Genomic DNA, 20,514 nt, shown 5'->3' with positions numbered 1-20,514 from the left:
TTCCCTCCTCCCTCCCTTTCCTCCCTCTCTTTCTTCCTTCCCTCCCTCCCTCCATTCATGGCTCTCTGTCTGTCTCCTTTCCCAGAGCAATATGCCAGCACCAAGCAGTCCTGGATGGCCGATTACTGCAGTCAGGAGAAAGAAACGACGGAGGTGGAATCCGAGGACTGGGTGGGCTCCTCGGTGGACCCGCCTTCCTTCAGGCAAGGTGTGGACCCCCCACCCGCACAGCCTTGATGCCTGCAGCACGGATATGGCCCCCTTAACCAGCCTGCAAGGCATTCTGTCGGATGCTTAAGACCACCCCCACCCCCCACCTACCCACCCCATTCTACAAATGCCGTTCCCTCCCCTCCCCGGCCAATCCCTCCCTAAAAGAGTCCCGAGGGCCTTTTCTCAATGCCGCCGTCACTAAACGAACGGTTGTATCTTGGGGAACTGCCCGGGATGCCCGAAGGACGAGGCGCCTTTCTGAGTGGCCCTTTTTATTTTCCCCTCTCCCCCCTTTTTGGGTCTCGCCTCTTCATCCGGGTTCGGTTCCCCAACTCGGATCCGTAGAACTACAAGCCCCAGTCGGGAGTCGCACGCAGTTTTCAAGGCTGGGAATTGTAGTCCCAAGTGGACCCAGCCTGGCGAAAGCCGTCCGAAGGAACCTATTCCCACCCACCACCCACTTGTGACCGTTGGGCTGACCTCTGTCTTGCCTTCTGACCTGCCTTTTTTCCCCCTTTTTCTCGCTAACGTTGTCTTTCCTGTCTGCCAGGCCTCCCACTTGCCTCCCTTAGAACTAGGAGCACAGCCAGTCTGACTAACCTAGAACACCAGATGTATGCTAGAGGTATCGTATCCCCAAATTCCAGGTGCTTTCTCCTCTTTTTCCTTGCTTTTCTGACGCTTGGTTTCCCCACAGATATTTTAATTTTATATGTATATATATATATATATAAACGAACACAATACAGAAGCCTGATGATGGCAGATGAGATTCTGCCGAGACGTTGCTACAACTTCAAAAGCACAACTAGAATGACGTGGGAAAAAACCCAAACAAAGCTGAATGCCATACATATAAATACCCACAAAAACTTAAGAAAACATGTGTGTGTGTGTGTGTGTGTGTGGATAGATAGATAGATAGATAGATAGATAGATAGATAGTTCGTAGATTTTCACGGGTACAGGAGATTACAGCACAAGATCCAGGATATCTCCACAACAAAACTCACAAGGCCATCACACAGCCCATTATACCAACATCAACACCATCAACCAATCAAGAGGCAGCAGCCCAGCACACCAGCCCCCACCACCAGTATTTATAGAGAGACGGCAGCTCCGATCACACACACTGCTTGCACTGGCACGAAGCCGAAAGCACCAGCCTGAGGATGGCGATTGGGATCTCGCCGAAATGTCGCCAAGATACTCTTAATCTTACACGGGAAAAGACCCGAACACACCTAGACCTACATATATATATATATACATTCCCGTTCTTGATTCAGATTCAGTGGCAATTTTTGAGACTTTGTGGAACCTTCCACTCCCAAAATTCCTCAGCCAGCATGAAGAGAACAATTGGTTTTAAAAAAATTGATTGATTGATTGATAGCAGTCAGAACAAATGAACCAGTGGGACGACTTGTCGTGGTTGCTTCATCATTGGAGGTTTTTGAGAAGAGACTGGGCAGCCACCTGCCTGAAATGGTTGCCTGAGCAAGGGGTTGGACTAGAAGACCTTCGAGGTCCCTTCCAGCTTTATTCTGATTGACTGAAATGGTCTAGGGTCTCCTGGCTGAGCAGAGGGTTGGTCTAGAAGACCTCCGAGGTCCCTTCCAACTCTGTCATTCTGAGGAATTCTGGGAGTTGGAAGTCAAAAATACTAACCCGAAAACTTAATTGGTGTCAATGTTTTCCTAGTAAAATGCACCAGATATTTATTTATTTTTTCACAAAAAAATATTTCTTGATCAGATTAGCTATTTCAGGAAGCTTGGCCCAGATATAGATCCTGGGTTTCACATGCTGGGTTTGGTTTGTGTTATATGCGTTTCTCCCTTTCATCTTCGTCTTCGTCTTCCTCCTTTCTTTTCCCTTCCCTCTTCCTCCTTTCCTTTCCTTTCCTTTCCTTTCCTTCTCTCTTTCCCCTTCCTTCTCTCTTTCCCTTCCCTCTTCCTCCTTTCCTTTCCCTCCCTTTTTCCTTCCCTCCTTTCAAATTATCTGGGGGGAGGAATTCTCAAATGGGAGTGGGGCCACTCGCCCCAGGCATTGAGACTGGGGAAGGTGCCTGCTTGTTCCAAAAAACACCGCCCCCCCGTCCCTCCCCACGGGGAAGACCCTTCCTGACCCGGTTAAAAGAGTCTAAGCCTCGTAAGCGAGGCCCAGCTCTGCACTCCGCTGCCTCGTTCACTTGTTCATTCTTCCTTTTCTTGCCTTCCTTCCTTTCGCAGCTGAAATGAAGGCCCCGAAGAGGAGGCAGCCCTTTGTGGCTTTCGCCCTGCGGAATCACACCGGTTGCACCCTCTGGTTTGCCACGATGACCACCACCCCAACTCGGTAAGGAAGCTGGGGGGGGGGGGCAGAGAGGGACTTCCGGCCGGCCCTTTGATGGCGCCCGAGGTTTCTCGGACCGCACAGGCAATCCTCAACTTACAACCACAACGGAGCCCCGAGGATTTCTGTCGTCCAGGGAGACAAGCGTGAAGTCAGCTTTGCCCAGTTCTTGCTTTCTGGCCACTGTCGTGAAGGGAATCCCTGCAAGTCGATACATTAGCCGGTCGTTAAGCGAACCCAGCCTTCCCCCATGGACTTCACTTGTCGGAAGGTCGCAAAAGAGACTCGCTAGATGCCGTGACCGTCATCTAAATACGAATCGGTGCCCAAGTGTCTGAATTTTGATCCCGTGGGCCAGGGGCTTGCTAACAATGGTCGCAAGTGTGAAAAAAACGGCGGCCCTCTCGGTCACTTTTTTTTCCAACTTCTAAACGGCCGCTAAGCGAACGGTTGTCAGTCAAGGACTTCCCGCATTCATCTTACAAATCACTCCAGCGTATCCAACACACTTTCCCTCCCTCCCTCCCTCCTGTTTTCTCCCCCCACCCCCCAATCACAACAACCCTGTGAAGCGGACTTGAGATAAAGGAGAGTAAACTGGCCCCAAAGTCCATCCATCCGTCCCCCACAAAGCTGGCTTCCCTAGCGAAGGCAGGACTCGAACTCAGGATCCCGGTTCTTTGCTTTCCAGCGCGGCCCTCCTGCACAGCGGGAGCCCTCCGGTCCTGCCCGAGGAAAAGGAGACGTTTCTGGACGAAGCCCATAAAGTCAGCGAGTGGCGGGAAGTCCTCGCGGGGGAAGAGATCCCTTTCGCCTTCGAAGCCAAGGGGAAACTGAGGCACAGGTGAGATAGGGGAGATCGGGGGAAGCCAGCGTCTTTCTCACCTTTTTCTGAACATCTGTTAGATTGCCAGGGTTAGTTTAGCACCGAAGGAGGAATTTTATATTTATCATTTATCCTCTTAAGATTCTTCTCATCAGTTGGGTATATTTGGTAGCCTCTCTCTGCATCCGTGTATAATATATAATCTCCTAAACCAACAGCAGTAATCATACCACACCTTGTGCATATTGTATAAAGGCTAATCCTTACACAGGTAATCCTCGAATTTACGACTCCGGTTGAGCCCAAGATTGTTGTTGTTTTTTTAAAGTGATTCTTAAGGCAAAACTAGATTTTTTTAAAAAAAGAGTCTTAAGACAAAACTAGATTTAAAAGAAAAGATTCTTAAGGCAAAACTAGATTGAAAAAAAGATTCTTAAGGCAAAACTAGATTTAAAAGAAAAGATTCTTAAGGCAAAACTAGATTGAAAAAAAAAAGATTCTTAAGGCAAAACTAGATTGAAAAAAGAAAAGATTCTTAAGGCAGAACTAGATTTTTTAAAGAAATGATTATTAAAGCAAAACTAGATGTTCTTTTTAAAGAATGCTAGGTCGCCAAGTGAGAAATTTGTAAAGTGAATTTTGCCCTCCATTTTACGGCTTTCCTCACCACATTTGCTAAGTGAGTCCCTGCGCTTATTAAGTTAATAACACGGTCGTTAAGTGAATCTGGCTTCCCCATATGGACGTTGGGTGACCCGGGATGCTGCAACCATCAGAAATAATTATGAGCCAGTTGCTGAGTGTCCGAGTTGCAGTCACGTGACCCTGTGGCCATAAGCGTGAAAAATGGTCATAACTCGTTTCAGTGCCGTCGTAACTTCGAATAGTCACTATACGAACCGTTGTAAATCAAGGACCACCTGTATTCTTATTAAATCTCACTTTATTACAACATTTTGTACTTGGTTAAACATTTGATTCGGGGTTGTAATGTGGAAAAGATGTAAGGATTATTATTATTATTATTATTATTTTCCTCATTTGGGATGTAAATTTGGGCCAGTCTCTCTCCTGAACGTCGTTCCATCGGTCTCCACATAAATTGATTTATTTTTTTTTAAAAAAAAATACCCCTCCAGGCATACCCATGACCTGAGAATTCACCAGCTGCAAGTGAGAGTCAACGGCTGGGAGGCCGTCAACCCTGTGTCCGTTGACAAAGTGGGGATATTTTTCCGGTATGCAGCTCCAGATAAAAGCAATTCTTCCTCAACTGTAAGTTCAGGCTGGAATTCTTTTATTCTTTTCAAGAAAAAAAAAAGAGCAGTTTATGTTTAACAATAAAAACACACACACACACAGATGCATTCAACTTTCTTTTTCTTGCTCTTTACGTAGGTCGGCAGCCCCATTAGTAGGACCAACATCATCCATCCACAGGTTTACGTAAGTTGGATTTCCTTCCCTCCATCCTTCCGTTTCTCATTTAGCCCTGCTTGTGTTCAACTTTGTGGTTTGTTTAAACCACCATGCCTTTCACAAACCAGGTGTAGGAGAAAGAGCGGCAGAACCCGCGGGCGGGGTCCAAAGAGGGACTGTCCGAGAATCCTTACATAGCCGCAAGCAAACTATAAGTCCAACTTCCCCTGGATTCCAGCTACCCTTACCTGATTCCAAGCCAGCGGTCTCCAAACTTGAAGACTTGTGGGCTTCAACTCCCAGAATTCTCCAGCCAGCATAGCTGAGCGTCCCTTGGGCACCCATAGAGCAAGACAAAATCAGTCGTGGGACTGATTTTGGGTCGTTGTTTTTAAAATCTATATTCCAAACATGTTTCAGCCAGCACTGAGTGAAAGAGGGAGAGAATGAGGTTTATGAAACCATCCCATCCAACACCACATTCACTCTGGCTGGATACACAATGCAAACTCTCCCCTCGTTGGAGACACCACAGTATTTAATACACCTTCAGGCACAAACATTTCCTCATTAAAAAAAAAAAAATATGGCATCTTACTAAGGGAAACCATTGTGATGTAAAAGCCTGTGCAGGTGGCTGCAGAATTGGCCTGCGTTCGTGCCCACCCTGCCCGCAAGTCGATTCCATTTCCATCTTTCTTTAAATACATATATTTCTGTACATTTTTGCAGTTTTTCTTCGTTGCCTCCAGTTCGAGTGGTGTTCGCTGTGACCATGGAAGGCAGCGCCAGGAAGGTGATCACGGTTCGTTCAGCTCTGATTGTGAAAAACAAACTTGAAACGCCAATGGAACTGCGGCTGGACAGTCCTTCAGCGCCGGACAGTAAGTGCTTCAGAGTTTCAGAAGCCACAAAACAGCCGGGTTTTTGTTTTGTTTTTTCAATTAGAACGGAGCTAGAAGAGACCCCGGAGGTCCTCTAGTCCAACCCCTTGCTCAAGCAGGAGACCTTATATCATTCCAGACAAATGGCTGTCCGGTTCTCTTCTGGAAAACCTTCCAGGGATGGAGCAACCACAACTTCTGGTGGCAAGCTGTCCCACGGGTTAATTGTCCTCTCTGTCCGAAAATTGTTCTTTAATTCTAGGTTTGCTTCTCCCCTCATCCGTTGCTTCTTGTCCTGCCTTCAGGGGCTTTGGAGAATAGCTTGACTCCCTCCCTCTTCTTGGGGGCAGCCCCTCAAATCCTGGAAGGCTGCTATCATATCCCCCTCCCCTTAATCCTTCTTTTTTTCTAGACTGGGCAAACTCAGGTCCTGCAACTGTTGTTTAAATCTTCCAGCATCTTAGTTGCTCTTCTCTGTCCTTTTTCCAAAGTCTCGATCTCTTTTTTTATTGTAAGGGGGGGGCGACCAAAACTGGATCTTTTATGTGACGACTTCCTAAAATGAGGAGGGGGCCAAGAGATACGTGTGGCCAGTCATTTTAGCCAGAGAGGGAGGGGAAAAGCCCCCTGTGTTAGGGATGAATTTGAGAATCGCCCGCAAACCAAGCTGCTCTTACAGATCTCTAATCACGTCGGGCAATGAAACGTTGGGAAGAAAAAGAAAATAAAAAAAACAGAAACAACAACCCAGCCAGCTGAGTGGAGACCTCAGAAATAATACGTGCTCTTTCCTACCTGCGTGCAGAACCTGTCCTGCTCCCCGCGGTGATGCCAGGGGACTCTTTCGCCATCCCCTTGCACCTGACTTCCTGGCGCCTCCAGGCCAGGCCGAAAGGCACCGGCGTCTTTTTCTGCAAATCTCCCATCCACTGGACGAATGTCCAGAAGACTTTGGAGGTCAGCAGCAGCGAGAGGGAGTGTCACTCCATGGAGCTGGACCACAGCCGGTTCTTCAGGTGAGTCGACGGTCCAGGTGAGGCCATTCTTTCATTGAGCCAATTCTCCCGGTGAGTCGGTTCTTCGGGTGAGGTCGTGGCCTGGAGTCTAGGGAAGGCTCTGTCGCCGGCTCTGCATCGGAGGCGGAGATGGGGCCGCGGCCGTCCGACAGTTATCAGCTGCCTTCGGAGTCGGAGATCAGTGGGGAAGAAGAACAGCTGGAGCCTGTTCCCAGTGTGCACATGCACAGAGCTGCCAGAAGAAGGAAAACAGCTGGGGAACAAGGGTCGACTCGGGAGTAAAGCCACAGGTGGACAGCGAATGGCCAAAGGGGCGTGGGGTTTTGCAGGAGACCATTCATTCATTCTGTTCCCGAATTCTTGCCAAGCGTTATCTGCTACAGCTCGGCGTCTGAAAGATATCGGCCCGGCAACACTCCAAGCCTGATAAAAGGTCCGTAGCTGTGAACTCTCTTGAAAGACCGTTGGCCAGGACTTTGCTGGAGAGAAATTCCCTGTACACTAAATAAAAGGGGTTTTATTGGGACAAGGAGTTGGTTTCGGGCTGTTTCGGGCTCCCTCACTTTCGGTCGTAACTCTAGGACATGGATAGTTCATAAGAGCCTCCCAAAAGACACACACACATACACACACACACACACCTCTTTAAACCGCCTCCCGTTGTCTCCCCCACCTCACCCCTTTGTAGGTTTTGTGTGGCTATCAAGAAAGAGAATTATCCAGACTACATGCCTTCCAGCATCTTCTCGGACAGCGCCAAGCAGATTTTCCGCCAGCCGGGACACACCGTTTATCTCCTGCCCACCGTGGTGCTGTGCAACTTGCTCCCTTGCGAGCTGGAGTTCTACGTCAAGGGTGCCCCGATCAACGGGACCCTGAAACCCAGGAAGGAAGCCGTCCTGCACACTGCCGACACCTCGCAGAACATCGAACTCGGTAAGGGCAAAGCGCCGCTTTTGCAAACTTCCTCGGGGTCGCCGGTTCCAATCCGGCTAGCCGCTGATGATGCCCGTCTGCAAATCGATCCGGTCACGTTGGTCTCCCAAAATCTTTAATTTGCCTTAAGAATCTTTTTTTTAATCTAATTTTGCCTTAAGAAGTGAGTCTAATTTTGTTTCAATAATTTTTTAAAAAATTACTTTTGCCTTTCTTTCAAGAATCTTATTTTTCCTTTCAGAAGTGAGTCTAATTTTGCCTTTAGAAGTGAGTCTAATTTTGCCTTTAGAAGTGAGTCTAATTTTGCCTTTAGAAGTGAGTCTAATTTTGCCTTAATCATTTTTTAAAATCTAATTTTAAAATGAGTTACATCTACAGCTAGTCCCTTGACCTGCGGCCGTAATGGACTCTGCCCATCACGGTCGTAAGTTGCAACGGTCATACAACGTGTCCTAAAATGATTTTGCAAACCTTTTTGGTGTCTTTTGAAGCGTCCCTAAATGAAACGCTGGAAGTCTAGGCCCGCCTGTACTACAATCCGGAACTGTTCTTTATTTATTTCGGTACCATTAACTTCCTTCTGCCTCGATGCCAGGGATCTCCCTCGAAAACTTCACCCACTGCAAGGAGCTTCTGATCCCGCCGGGAACACAAAATTACGTGGTGCGGATGAGGCTGTACGACAACAACAGGCGTCTCTTGAACCTCACTATCCGGATTGTGTGCCAAGCCAAAGGCGCCTTGAAGATATTCATCTCGGCTCCTTACTGGCTCATCAACAAAACAGGTGAATTCGGCTCAAACCTCCAAGTACCTTCACACACACACACACACACACACACACCAAAAATTCTTAATTTTGTGGAACTCGAGAAATGGCTGGATGTGGAAACAGGATTACGTTGCATTTTCTCTTCTCTTGGAGCAGAACGAGGAGGACAGGTGGGGAGGGGGAAATATTTACAGATTTTTACCGATGAACCGAGTTGGAAGGGACCTCGGAGGTCTTCTAGTCCAGCCCCCTGTTCAGCCAGGAAGCCTTATTACACCATTTCAAACATGCGCTTGTTTTAATTTCTTTTTTAAAGTTCACAACTTCTGGAGCCAAGTTTGTTCCCCTGATTAAATTGTCACCAAATTCCCCCGTAATTCCAGGTTGAATTCTCTCCTTGATGAATTTCCGTCCGTCGCTTCTTTCTGGTGCTTTGGAAAATAAGTGGAAGCCGCCCCCCCCCCCTCTTCTTTGGGGCAGCCCCTCCAATATTGAAACAGCGCTATCGTGTCAGTCCCCCTGCTCCTCCTCCTCCTCCTCCTCACGAAACTCCCCAATTCCAGCTGTTTGAATATTATCTCTTACTTGCATCCAAAGGGTTGCCCTTAATTTTCCGGCAAGAAAACGCAAAGACCGACGCGGCCGGCCAGTTTGAAGAACACGAGTTGGCCCGCAGCCTGAGCCCCCTCCTCTTCTGCTACGCCGACAAAGAGCAGCCAAACCTGTGAGCTTCTTTGTGACTCTGTGTGTGTGTGTGTGTGTTGGGATGTGTCGGGGTGTCTCTTCCGTTGTTACGACTCGATCCTCTCTGCGAGAGGAAGGCAATGGTGGGACAAACGAGGTTATACCTGCTAGCAAATTCACAGCTCGCGTCGTAATACCTGAGAGTTGAGAACTTAAATTTGTTCTGATTTTCTTTTCTTCTTAATGCAGTTGTACCATGAGAGTTGGCAGAGGTATCCACCCCGAGGGGATGCCCGGCTGGTGCCAGGCCTTCTCCTTGGACGGAGGAAGCGGCGTCCGAGCCCTTAAAGTGATCCAGCAAGGAAACCGACCGGGTCTTATTTATAATATCGGTAGGGTCTTTCTCTGTTTTCCTTCTTGCAACTCAGCTGGGATTTTATTTTTATATCTAATTATTCTTTTCGGTTGGAGGGTCATGGTTTTTTTTTTTAAAAAAGTTTCTTTTTAAGTTTTTATAGTTAGCCACTCAGAGCCTTTGGGGTAAGGGGAGCAACATATAGGAGAGTATTTATAGCTCAGGGCTGAAATGAGAGATCATTGGTAGTTTCCTTGGTTTTATTACCAAACTAGGTAACAACATCAGTGCTAGAAGGGAAGGGGCTTTGCAGGGAGGAGGAGAAGGAGGAAGACTATGGGGTCCTTGGTGCTCTCTGAGCTTGGTGATTTTCTTGCAGACGTTTCACGATCCAACTAGGGAATGTCTTGTGCTAGAAACCACTCTCTTCTAGCACTGATAACGTGGCCTAGTTGGGTCACAAAAGGTCCTCCAGAAAACCCACCAAGCTCAGAGTGCCTCAAGGACCGCCCTCCCCTCCAAGAAATAAAAGTTAATTGTGCTAGATGCCCGAACTCTGGCTCTCCTGTCCTGACCAGCTATGTGTTTTAACCAGGCATCGACATTAAGAAGGGCAGAGGTCGCTACATGGATACTTGCATGGTGACGTTCGCCCCTCGCTACCTGCTGGACAATAAATCCTCGCACACCCTCGCCTTCGCGCAGAGGGCATTCGCCAGAGGACAGGTAAAAGAAGAAACCAACCTCGCCCTTCGCTCCTCCTAGAACCCCTCAGGATTTCTCGGCCATTTGAAGGCGGGTGGACTTCAGCTCCCAGCATTCCCTGTTCCTGGATTGGTTGAGTTGAGCTGCCTGTGACTTTTCCTTCCCCTCCCCGCTAGGGGACATCCAATCCGGAGGGCTACCTCTCCACCCTCCCCGGTTCCAGCGTGGTCTTCCACTGGCCACGCAACGACTACGACCAGTTGCTGTGCGTCCGGCTGATGGACGTCCCCAACTGCATTTGGTCTGGAGGCTTTGAAGTCAACAAGAACAATTCCTTCCACATCAACATGAGGTGTGTGTCGTGTGTGTGTGTGTGCGCACGCCCTGCCAGGTTGCAAATTTTCCAGGTTGCAAAAGACACAACAATATTTACACCGTTTGCCTTTGAAACCCTGCAGGGACACGCTCGGGAAGTGCTGCTTCCTCCAGGTGGAGATCACCTTGAAGAGAGCCACCTACTGCGTCTCGTTCAGCGACACCGACAAGTTCCCGCCTCCGTACCGCATCGACAACTTTTCTAAGGTTAAAAAAAAAAAAAAATTGACGCTGGGTTGGGCTTCTGAAAATGAACAGCTTCGCTATTAATAAGATATATCAATGCCCAGAGATGGATAGATTAACGAAATGATTGAAGGACCATTCTTTGTATGTTTTAGTCTCCGGGCCTTCAATCCTTACTTACAGGTTGTTGGAAGGGACCTTGTAGGTCATCTAGTCCAACTCCCCCCACTCAAGCAGGAGACCCTACACCATTTCTGACAGATGGTAGTCCAGTCTCTTCTTGAAGGTCTCAAGTGATGAAGCTCCCACAACTTCTGAAGGCAACTTCTGTTCTGTCGATTGATTGTCCTCACTGTCAGAGAATTTCTCCTTATTTCCACGTTGAATCTCTCTTTGGTCAGTTTCCAACGGTTATTCCTTGTCTGACCTTCGGGTGCCTTGGAGAATAGCTTGACCCCCTTTCTCCTCTCTGTGGCAGCCTCTCAAATATTGGAAGGCTGCTCTCCTGCCTCCCCTGGTCCTTCTCTTCCCTAGACCAGCCAGGCCCAGTTCCTGCAACCGTTCATCGTATGTTATTTAGCCTCCAATCCCCTCATCATCCTGGTTGCTCTTCTCTGCCCTTTTTCTAGAGTCTCAAGACCTTTTTTTCTAGTGTGGTGACCAAAACTGGATGCAGTACTCTAGGTGTGGCCTTACTAAGGCTTTATAGAGTGGTATTAGTGCCTCCCTCGATCTGGATTGTATCCCTCTGTTAATGCAATTTAAGGATTGCGTTGGCTTTTTTGGCTGCTGCCGCACACGGCTGGCTCCTATTTAGCTGGTTGTCCACTGAGACTCCAAGATCCCTCTCCCAGTTCCTGCTATTGAGTCCTGGTTTCCCCCAGTCTATCTGTGTCCTTTTGGTTTTTCTTGCCTAAGTGTAAGACTTGACTTTTCTCTACGTTAAACTTCATTTTGTCAGATAGGGCCGAGTGTTCCAGTCTTGTCAAGTTCCATCTGGATCTTGAGCCTATCATCCGGGGCCCTGACAGCGAACCTTCATTGCTGTTCTCTCCGCCTTTCCTCCCAGGTCCCAGTCGTGTTCGCCCAGCACGGTGTGGCCGAGCCACGTCTCAGCACCGAAGTGAAGCCCTCCACCTCTTTGGACTACGCCTGGGATGAGCCCACCCTCCCGCCTTACGTCACTCTGACCGTCAAAGGAGCTGGCTCGTCCGAAGTCACCTGCTGCATGAACGACTTTCAAGAAAGCAAGCAGCTGTATTACGAAAACTTCATCTACATCGCGGCCACGTACACCTTTTCGGGGTAAAAACACGTAAAAAGGTTCAATCCCTTAGTAAAACCCCTCCAACTAACCGCTGCGGTCACAGTGAACATTTTTTGCTTAGGCACAAAGTCAGAATTGTCCAGTCTCTGCTTAAAAGCACCCGCTGTTCTGTCCCACCAATTCATAGTTCTCACTCGCGGGGAATTTCTCCTTCATTCCAGGTTTCTTCCCCCCTCAATTATCCCAAAAGTGTTTTTTTTTTTTTCCAAAAGGCAACTGGACTTCCTGGTTTTTCAAAAGACATTTTGCTTCTCATCCAAGAAGCTTCCTCGGTTCTTGACTGGATGGTGGGGAAGGGAAGGATTCCCATTCCTCTCCTTGATGAGTTTCCATCCATTCTTCGTTGTCCTGCTTTGCGGTGCTTTGGAGAATAGCTTGACTGGGGCAGCCCCTCAGATATTGGAAGGCTGCCGTCACGTCGCCCCTACGCCTCCTTTTCATTCAACGATCCCCGATTCCAGCAATATTCTCGATGTCCAAGCCAGCTTTTTCCACCCCGATTTTCAATCAAGCTAAAATCGGTGATTTTCCTCTGGACTCGGTCTTACCCTTCCTCCTCAATTTCCTTCGAAATCCTAGGGTCCAGGAAGAGACCGGAAGGCCTGTTGCTACCTACAAGGATCTGGACTGCGCGGAGCTGGTTCTGGATGTTTCTCCCAAGACGCAGAGAGTCATCCTAAAGAAAAAGGTAGGAAACTTCACCGGGTTGAACCAGGAGAAGTCCTTTCACTAGGACGGCCTCTGTTACCTGCTCGCCAGCATGATTCTGCGGTCAAGCGAGAATTGGTAAGTTGGTCACTGCCTCCTGTCTGTACTGTGTACTCCCACATGCGCTGTCCCTGATGACGTTCCCTAGTTGGGTCATGGAAACGTCTGCAAGCAAACCAGCATGGTCAGGGAGCCCCCAAGGATCCCACAGTCCTCCTCCTCCTCCTCCTCCTCTCAAGAAACATCTGCAAGCAAGCAACCAAATTCAGAGTGCTCCAAGGACCCCACAAGCCACTTCCTCCTCCTCTCTTCAGACCTCCCTCCCTTCTAGCCCTGATGATGTTCCCTAGTTGGGTCCTGGAAACGTCTGCGAGCAAACCACCCAGCTCAGGGAGCCCCCAAGGACTGTTCAACCCCAAGACTCTGTCTCGAAGAGGCTAAAACTGACGTGCAGCCTCTCGGTTTCATTCAGCCTCCCCCCACACACACTTTTTCCGCCCCTTCGCAGGAACCTGGGAAACGCTCTCAGCTGTGGAGAATGACAGGGACCGGCATGCTGTGCCACGAAGGCTCGGCCGTCCCCCGTCCCCCGAATAAACCTTCCCCGCCTCGCTCGGCCGAGTCCTCCATGATTCTGGACATCGCTGGGTTGGCCGCTGTGACGGACAACAGGTGGGCGAAGCTCACGGTTTTCTCTCCATCTCGGACGCTCGGTTGGAGCGTCCTGTACAGGTAGCTGGGCCCGAATTTTCCGTTGCTAAGCGCGGCGGTTGCTAAGGGATTAGAAGACCGTCCCTTCCGGCTCTGTTCTGATCGATGGATGGATGGATTGACTAACCCATTGAAATGGTCTAGAATCTCCGGCTTCCGCAGGCGGCTAGACTAGAAGACCTCCGCAGCCCCCTTCCGCCTCTGTTCTGACCGACGGACGTTGTTCCTCCTGCCCTAGATACGAGCCCCTGATGCTGAGGAAACCAGACCGGCGGAGAAGCACGACTCAAACCTGGAGCTTCCGCGATGGGAAACTTCTGTGCGGCCTGCAGGGACTCGCGGTGCAGGTAGGCGAGGGGTCTGTCGGAAGCGGGGTAGGGTCTCCTGCTTGGGCGGGGGCAGGGGTTGGACTAGATGACCTACAAGGTCCCTTCCAACTCCGTCGATCTGTGTCTGTTTAAGGGGTGTTGCCTGGGTTTCCGGTTTGTCTTCTTCTTCCTCTGGTCATCTTGTCTTCTCCTTAGGCCAAAGGAGGCAGAGCCGGGCTTCGGGACGGGGCGGAAGTAGTTCTCGGACCTGACACCTCCCTTGAACAGTTGAGTCCGGTCCCGTCAGAGCAGCGATTCATCAACCAGAAGATGCGGCCTGGTTCTGGAGCCCTGGCGGTCCAGGTTATTCCGGATGGCCCGACCAGAGTGCTCCAGGTAACGGCCTGTGCTTTTATTGATTTGTTCTTTTTAATTTGATCTGAGCCTCCGAAACAGAGTGATAAATCCCCCACCTCCAAGTGCTCGTTTGTCTTCAATAGTTTTAAGTGCAAAAGCACCTCCCAAGATCCAGAGAGAGAGAGAGAAGAAAGAATGAGAGAAAGAATGGGGGGAGAGAAAGAGAGGAGGAGGAAAGAGCATGAGAGAGAGAGAGGAGAAGAGAGGAGATAGAAAGAAAGAGGGGAAAGAGAGAAGAGAGGAGAAAGAGAGAGAAAAGAGGGGAAAGAGAGAGAGAGAAAGAAAAGGAGAGAGAATGAGAGGAGAGAGGAAAGGGGGAAGGGAAGAGGAGAAAGAGAGGAGAGAAAGAGAGAGAGAAGAGGGAGGGAAAAGAGGAGAGAAAGAGAGAGAGAGAGAAAGAGAGGGAAAGGAGGAGAGAGAGAAAGAAAGGGGGAAGGGAAAGAGGAGAAAGAGAGGGAGAGAAGAGAGAGTGAGAAGAGGGAGGGAAAGAGGAAGAAGAGAAAAGAGGAGAGTGAGAAACGGGGAAAGAGAGAGAGAAAGAAAGAGGGGAAGGGAAAGAGGAGAAAGAGAGGGAGAGAAAGAGAGAGTGAGAAGAGGGAGGGAAAGAGGGGAGAAGAGAAAAAGAGAGAGAGAGAAGAGAGAGGGGAAAAGAGAGGAGAGAGAGAAAGAAAGAGGGGAAGGGAAAGAGGAGAGGGGGAGAGAAAGAGAGAGGGAGAAGAGGGGAGAAGAGAAAAAGAGAGAGAGAGAAAGAGAGAGAGGGGGAAAGAAAAAGAGAGATTTTCTTGTCATCCCATAGCTTGAAACCCACAAGACCCGTGCTGTGTACAGACAACCCTCGACAATTGTGCATTTCCTAGAATTGCCGCCCGAAAAGCCTCCTCCTATCTGTGCCTCCCGTATTAGATCACCGATTTCAACCAGCGCCGGAATGAGCGTCTCTCGTACGAAGGAGAGGAGTTGGACCAGGACCTGTGGAAATTGAAAAACCCAGACCTGGAACAAGAGTTGGAAGTGAGTTTTGGCGGAAAACGGCTCTGGCCTGGAGGTTGCCATTCCTTCCCAAAGAACGACAACAACAACAACACCTCTTCTGTGTGTGTGTGTGTGTGTGTGTGTGTGTGTGTGTGTGTGTGTGTGTGTCGCCCTTTCGCAGGTCCAGCTGAAATTAGAAGGAGGGATCGGCTTGTCTTTGGTCAACAAGGCCCCCGAGGAGCTGATCTTTGCGAGTTTCGTGGGCATCACCGTCCACTTCACCCAGCTGTCGGCCAGTCAGGTGCTGGAACTGAGCATACAGGACGTGCAGGTAAGTGAAAGGACAGGTGGCCTCACTATGCTCACCTGAGGACCGGTCCAAGGATGGGGTGCAGAGAAGGACAAGAGAGAGGATTAGGGGGCAGGAGGCTAAACCATGCAACAAACCGTTTAGGGAGCTACGTACGTCTAATCCAAGGGTCTCCAAACTTGCCAGCTTTAAGACTTGTGGGACTTCAACTCCCAGAATCCCTGAGCTAACATGGCTGGAGGAGGAATTCTGGGAGTTGGAAGTCCACAAGTCTTAAAGGGGCCAAGTTTGGAGAGCCCTGATATAGATAGATGATAGGTAGATAGATAGATAGATAGATAGATAGATAGATAGATAGATAGATAGATAGAGGATGGATGGATGGATGGATGGATGGATGGATAGATAGATAGATTGATTAATAGAAGATAGATAGACAGACAGACAGACAGGGTCTTCAAAACTTTCCAGCTTTAAGACTTGTGGGACTTCAACTCCCAGAATCCCTGAGCTAACCTGACTGGAGGAGGAATTCTGGGAGTTGGAAGTCCACAAGTCTTAAAGGGGCCAAGTTTGGAGAGCCCTGATATAGATAGATGATAGGTAGATAGATAGATAGATAGATAGATAGATAGATAGATAGATAGATAGATAGATAGATAGATGGATGGATGGATGGATGGATGGATGGATAGATAGATAGATAGATTGATTAATAGAAGATAGATAGACAGACAGACAGACAGGGTCTTCAAAACTTTCCAGCTTTAAGACTTGTGGGACTTCAACTCCCAGAATCCCTGAGCTAACCTGACTGGAGGAGGAATTCTGGGAGTTGAAGTCCACAAGTCTTAAAGGGGCCAAGTTTGGAGAGCCCTGGCCTAACCTAACAAGGAGAAGGACCAGTGGGATGACACGATAGCAGCCTTCCAGTATTTGAGGGGCTGCCCCAAAGAAGAGGAAGGGGCCAAATGATTTCCCAGAGCCCCAGAAGGCAGGAGAAGAAGCAAAGGATGAAAATTCAGCAACCTGAAATGAAGGAGAAACTTCCTGAAAGTTGAAACAATTATCCAGTGGAACAGAAATTGCCTCCAGAAATCGTAGGTGCTCAAACGCTCGAGACTCTGGGCGGCCGTTTCTCTGGAATGGCCTAGGGTCTCCTGCTTGACCCGGGGGTTGGGCTAGAAGACCTCCCGGGTCCCTTCCAGCTCTGGCATTCTGTAAGCTTCCTCGGCGGGCTTGTCTATGGATGATATTTTTGGCCTCTGTTTTAATAGCAGAGCTGTTGACAGCCTGGCGTCTGACGATGTGTTTCCCCTCTTCCCAGGTAGATAACCAACTTCTCCGCACCACTCAGCCCTTCATGCTTTTCCTCACCCCCAAGCTGGGTGAGAATGAAGCGGCCGAAACGGGCCCAGCCGTGCAGCTGAACGCTATGAAGTTCCCCAGCAAAAGTCCCCTAAGTGACATATACAAGGTAATCCGTTCGAGCACTGATGACGTTACCTAGCTGGGCCGTGAAAGGTCTGCAAAAAATAAACAGCCGAGCTCAGAGAGTACCAAGGACTCCACAGCCCTCCTCCTCCTCCTCCTCCTTTTCCTCTTCCTCCTCCTCCTCCTTTTCTTCCTCTTCCTCCTCCTCCTCCTCCTTTTCCTCCTCTTCTTCCTCCTATTCCTCCTCCCTGCAAACCTCCTCTTCCTCTTCCTCCTCCAACTTCTCCTTTTCTTCCTCTTCCTCCTCCTCCTCCTCCTCTTCCTCCTCCTCCTCCTCTTCCTCCTCCTCCTCCTCCTCCTCCTTTTCCTCCTCTTCTTCCTCCTCTTCCTCCTCCCTGCAAACCTCCCTCCCTTCTAGCACCGATGTTGTTACCTAGTTGGGTCATGAAAGGTCTGCGAGAAAACAGCCAAGCTCAGAGAGCATCCGGGGCCTCATAATTCTGATTTTATGGGACAACCGCCTTTATTTGGATGTATTCCTTCTGAGGTCACCTAAGGAATCTCTGAACTTGAATTCCAGCCTGGCGAGGTTCTCCTGAAATGCCATTCGTTTGCAACCTTTTGCCATTACGATCACATTTATTTGCGGGAGGGGCCCCCTCGCGATTCAGGGTCACCTCTTGGTGTCTTTTCCTTTCGTCTCCTCTTTCCCAGTGGGTTGAAATCGTCCTCTTCGGTTCCAGCAGAAGGGAGTTTGTGGGAGCTTTCAAGAAGAGACTGGACTGGCCACCTGTCAGAAATGGCGCAGGGCCTCCTGCTTGGGCAGGGGGCGGGGTTGGTCTAGATGACCTACACGGCCCCTCCCAGCTCCGATTGTTATCTGTTTATCCTCTGTAGCACCTGATGGTCACGGCGAGCAGATTCACCGTTCAAATCGAGGAGAAGCTGCTCCTGAAACTTCTCAGTTTCTTCGGCTGCAACCAGACAGAATCAGGTACGTTTCTTCCCGCGAAATTCGGTGGATCCTGAAAAACCATTCGGCAAAATGCGGCTTTTTTTTACCCGCCGCTAATCCGAGGCTGTTACTTTCCACCACCACCCCGCCCCAAAAAATATTTTTTTAAAAAGAGAACGTCTTACGGCGACGTTCCTTCCAAATGATCTTTCAAAATCCACCTCACTCTTTTTGCTTCCACTTGTGCAGACGGTCCTCGACTTACAATGAGTTCATTTAGTGACCGTTCAAAGTTACAACGGCGCAGAAAAAAGGGGGGGGTGCGGGAATGTTTTTCACGCTTAACGACCGTCGCAGTGTCCCTGCGTTTGCGCGATCCAAATGCAAGGCGCTTGGGCAACTGACTCGTATTTACGACGGTTGCAACATCCCGGGGTGACACTTTTGCGACCTTCTGATGAGCCAAGTTTTAATTTTTTTGGGGGGGGGGTAATGCCAGATTTACTTAACGACCGTGTTACTCACTTATCAACTGCAGTGGTTTACTTAACAACCGTAGTAAGAAAGGCTGCAAAACAGGGCAAAATGCACTTAACAACGTTGGCAAGGAAGGCTGTAAAATGGGGAAGGGAGGGGATTCATTTAACGAGTGTCTCACTTAGCAACGGAAATGTTGGGCTCCGTTGCAGCTTAAATAACTTTTTCCTTTTTTCCCTCTCTCTTTTTCTTCCTCTTTTTGTTTTCTTCTTTTTCTTTTTCTTCCTCTTTTTTTTTTTCTTCTTTTTCTTTTTCTTCCTCTTTTCCTTTTCTTCTTTTTCTTTTTCTTCCTCTCTTCTTTGAACCTCCCTTGCAGAGGTTGAAAATTACGACGAAAACCTTCACGAAAAGCCCGCCGGTCAAGAGCCTGCCCGGAAGCGATACTACTTTGAAAACCTCAAAATTAGCATCCCCCAAATAAAACTGAGCGTTTTTACCTCTAGCAAGCTCCCCCTGGATCTGAAGGCAAGACTTTGTGGATGTCTTAAACAATTTTTTTTTGGGGGGGGGGATGTTGTGTGTGAGTGTGGGTGTGAGTGTGTGTTCATTAAACTTAAGTCCTGTTTAATAAGAGCTCCTGTGGATCATTCTGTACCGAGATTTTATAATTCTACAACCTGTGTCGCCTCGAGGGAAAGGAGTTGGGGCGGATAGATTCAGATCAAGAGGAGTTGGAAGGGACCTTGTAGGTCATTCACAGAAGGAAAGACCTAGCAGGTGACAGGGTTTTTTTCTCCCCCCGGATATTGTGGCTCAGGCGCTGAAGAGCACCCTGGGCTTCCCTCTTGTCCGTTTCGAAGACGCCGTCATAGATCTGGATCCCTACACCCGGGTTCACCCCTACGAGACCAAGAGCTTCATCGTCAACGACATTCTCAAGCACTTTCAGGAAGTAAGTCGCTCCCAGGGTGCATGGAGGGTTTTTCTTTTGCCCCAGATCTGCTTTGCTTTCCAGTCCTGTAAACATCCGTCTATCCATCCATTCATTTATTCATCCATCCATCCATCCTTCTTTCCATCCATCCATGCATCCATCCATGCATCCATCCATTCATCTATCCATCTATCTGTCCATTCATTCATCCCATCCTTCCATCGATCCATCTATCCATCCATCCTTCCAATCCATCCATTCATCTGTGCATCCTCCCATTCATCCATCCATCCTCCCATTCATCCATCTATCCCTCCATCCTTCTTTCCATCCTCCCATCCGTCCATCCTCCCATCTCCAAGTGATTTCTCTGAACCAGGCCACCCTGGTAAGAGCTTTCTCCTCCATCAGGGAAAGTCCCCCCCGTCCCCCCCCCCGTTTCTTTGGATTCCCCTTCTCGCGGGGCGGCCATCCCCGAGCGTTTGTGAGTTCCACCGGCGAGCTCTGCGTTGCGACGTCCGCCTCGTGTTTCCCCAGGAGCTGCTCAGCCAAGCGGCCAGGATCCTGAGCTCGGTGGACTTCCTGGGTAACCCCATGGGGCTCTTAAACGACGTTTCCGAAGGAGTCACCGGGCTGATCAAATACGGCAACGTCGGCGGACTGATACGGAACGTGGCCCACGGCGTGTCGAACTCCGCAGCAAAGGTAGGCACAGTTCTGACAGAGCTCGCTTAACGACCGTCCGAAGAGAAGGCTACTCGGGGTGCCACGATAGCAGTCTTCCAATCCTTGAAAGGCTGTCCCAGCGAGGAGGGGGGTCCACTTATGAACTGCTGTCGTGACACCCTTAACTAAGCTTTAGTTATTCTCCACAACACCCAGGCAGGACGAAATAATAGGGGGGAAGTTTACCAAGGAGAGGAATTAAAGAAAACTTTATTGGAATTTAGAACAATTAACCAGTGGAACAGCTTGCCACCAGGAGTTGTGTGAGCTAGAGGTTTTTAAGAAGAGACTGGACAGCCATTTGTCTGAAATGATATAGGATCTCCTGCCTGGACAGGTGGCTGGACTAGAAGACCTCCAAGGTCCCACCTAGCCCTAGGAGTCTATGATTCTAAGAGAGAGAGAGGGTACATGATGGATGGATGGATGGATGGAAGGAAGGAAGGAAGGAAGCTGTGGGTTCTGCATTCACCAGTGCAACTGCTTGCCACTAGAATTTGCAGGTCTTTCCATCACTGGAGGTT

The 20,514-nt window shown here is 49.2% G+C and overlaps 1 protein-coding gene across 3 annotated transcripts in view; it reads left to right on the top strand.

Moving 5' to 3' along the window:
* VPS13D (vacuolar protein sorting 13 homolog D) overlaps nt 1–20,514 on the top strand; it is a 74,254-nt gene that overhangs the window by 31,894 nt on the left and 21,846 nt on the right. For 2 of the 3 annotated variants that reach the window (XM_087915193.1, XM_087915194.1), the window contains exons 39-65: nt 86–208; nt 764–838; nt 2,451–2,556; nt 3,245–3,397; nt 4,519–4,654; nt 4,778–4,825; nt 5,532–5,682; nt 6,488–6,698; nt 7,387–7,634; nt 8,230–8,421; nt 9,004–9,130; nt 9,340–9,482; nt 10,041–10,171; nt 10,327–10,502; nt 10,609–10,732; nt 11,781–12,016; nt 12,618–12,726; nt 13,255–13,418; nt 13,696–13,804; nt 13,982–14,161; nt 15,086–15,193; nt 15,336–15,485; nt 16,792–16,941; nt 17,796–17,892; nt 18,707–18,855; nt 19,148–19,282; nt 19,802–19,969. In XM_087915193.1, coding sequence (XP_087771319.1) covers nt 86–208; nt 764–838; nt 2,451–2,556; nt 3,245–3,397; nt 4,519–4,654; nt 4,778–4,825; nt 5,532–5,682; nt 6,488–6,698; nt 7,387–7,634; nt 8,230–8,421; nt 9,004–9,130; nt 9,340–9,482; nt 10,041–10,171; nt 10,327–10,502; nt 10,609–10,732; nt 11,781–12,016; nt 12,618–12,726; nt 13,255–13,418; nt 13,696–13,804; nt 13,982–14,161; nt 15,086–15,193; nt 15,336–15,485; nt 16,792–16,941; nt 17,796–17,892; nt 18,707–18,855; nt 19,148–19,282; nt 19,802–19,969 — 3,899 coding nt within the window. The remainder of the gene's footprint in view (nt 1–85; nt 209–763; nt 839–2,450; nt 2,557–3,244; nt 3,398–4,518; nt 4,655–4,777; nt 4,826–5,531; nt 5,683–6,487; nt 6,699–7,386; nt 7,635–8,229; nt 8,422–9,003; nt 9,131–9,339; nt 9,483–10,040; nt 10,172–10,326; nt 10,503–10,608; nt 10,733–11,780; nt 12,017–12,617; nt 12,727–13,254; nt 13,419–13,695; nt 13,805–13,981; nt 14,162–15,085; nt 15,194–15,335; nt 15,486–16,791; nt 16,942–17,795; nt 17,893–18,706; nt 18,856–19,147; nt 19,283–19,801; nt 19,970–20,514) is intronic. The other variant, XM_087915195.1, reaches the window with a different exon arrangement.

This window comes from Pseudonaja textilis, chromosome 18 (assembly GCF_049901715.1).
Source record: "Pseudonaja textilis isolate UNSWEBS1 chromosome 18, rPseTex1.2, whole genome shotgun sequence".
Lineage (NCBI taxonomy): Eukaryota > Metazoa > Chordata > Lepidosauria > Squamata > Elapidae > Pseudonaja > Pseudonaja textilis.
Note: the sequence above shows the minus strand (reverse complement) of the source record. Positions and strands in the feature narration are given on the sequence as shown.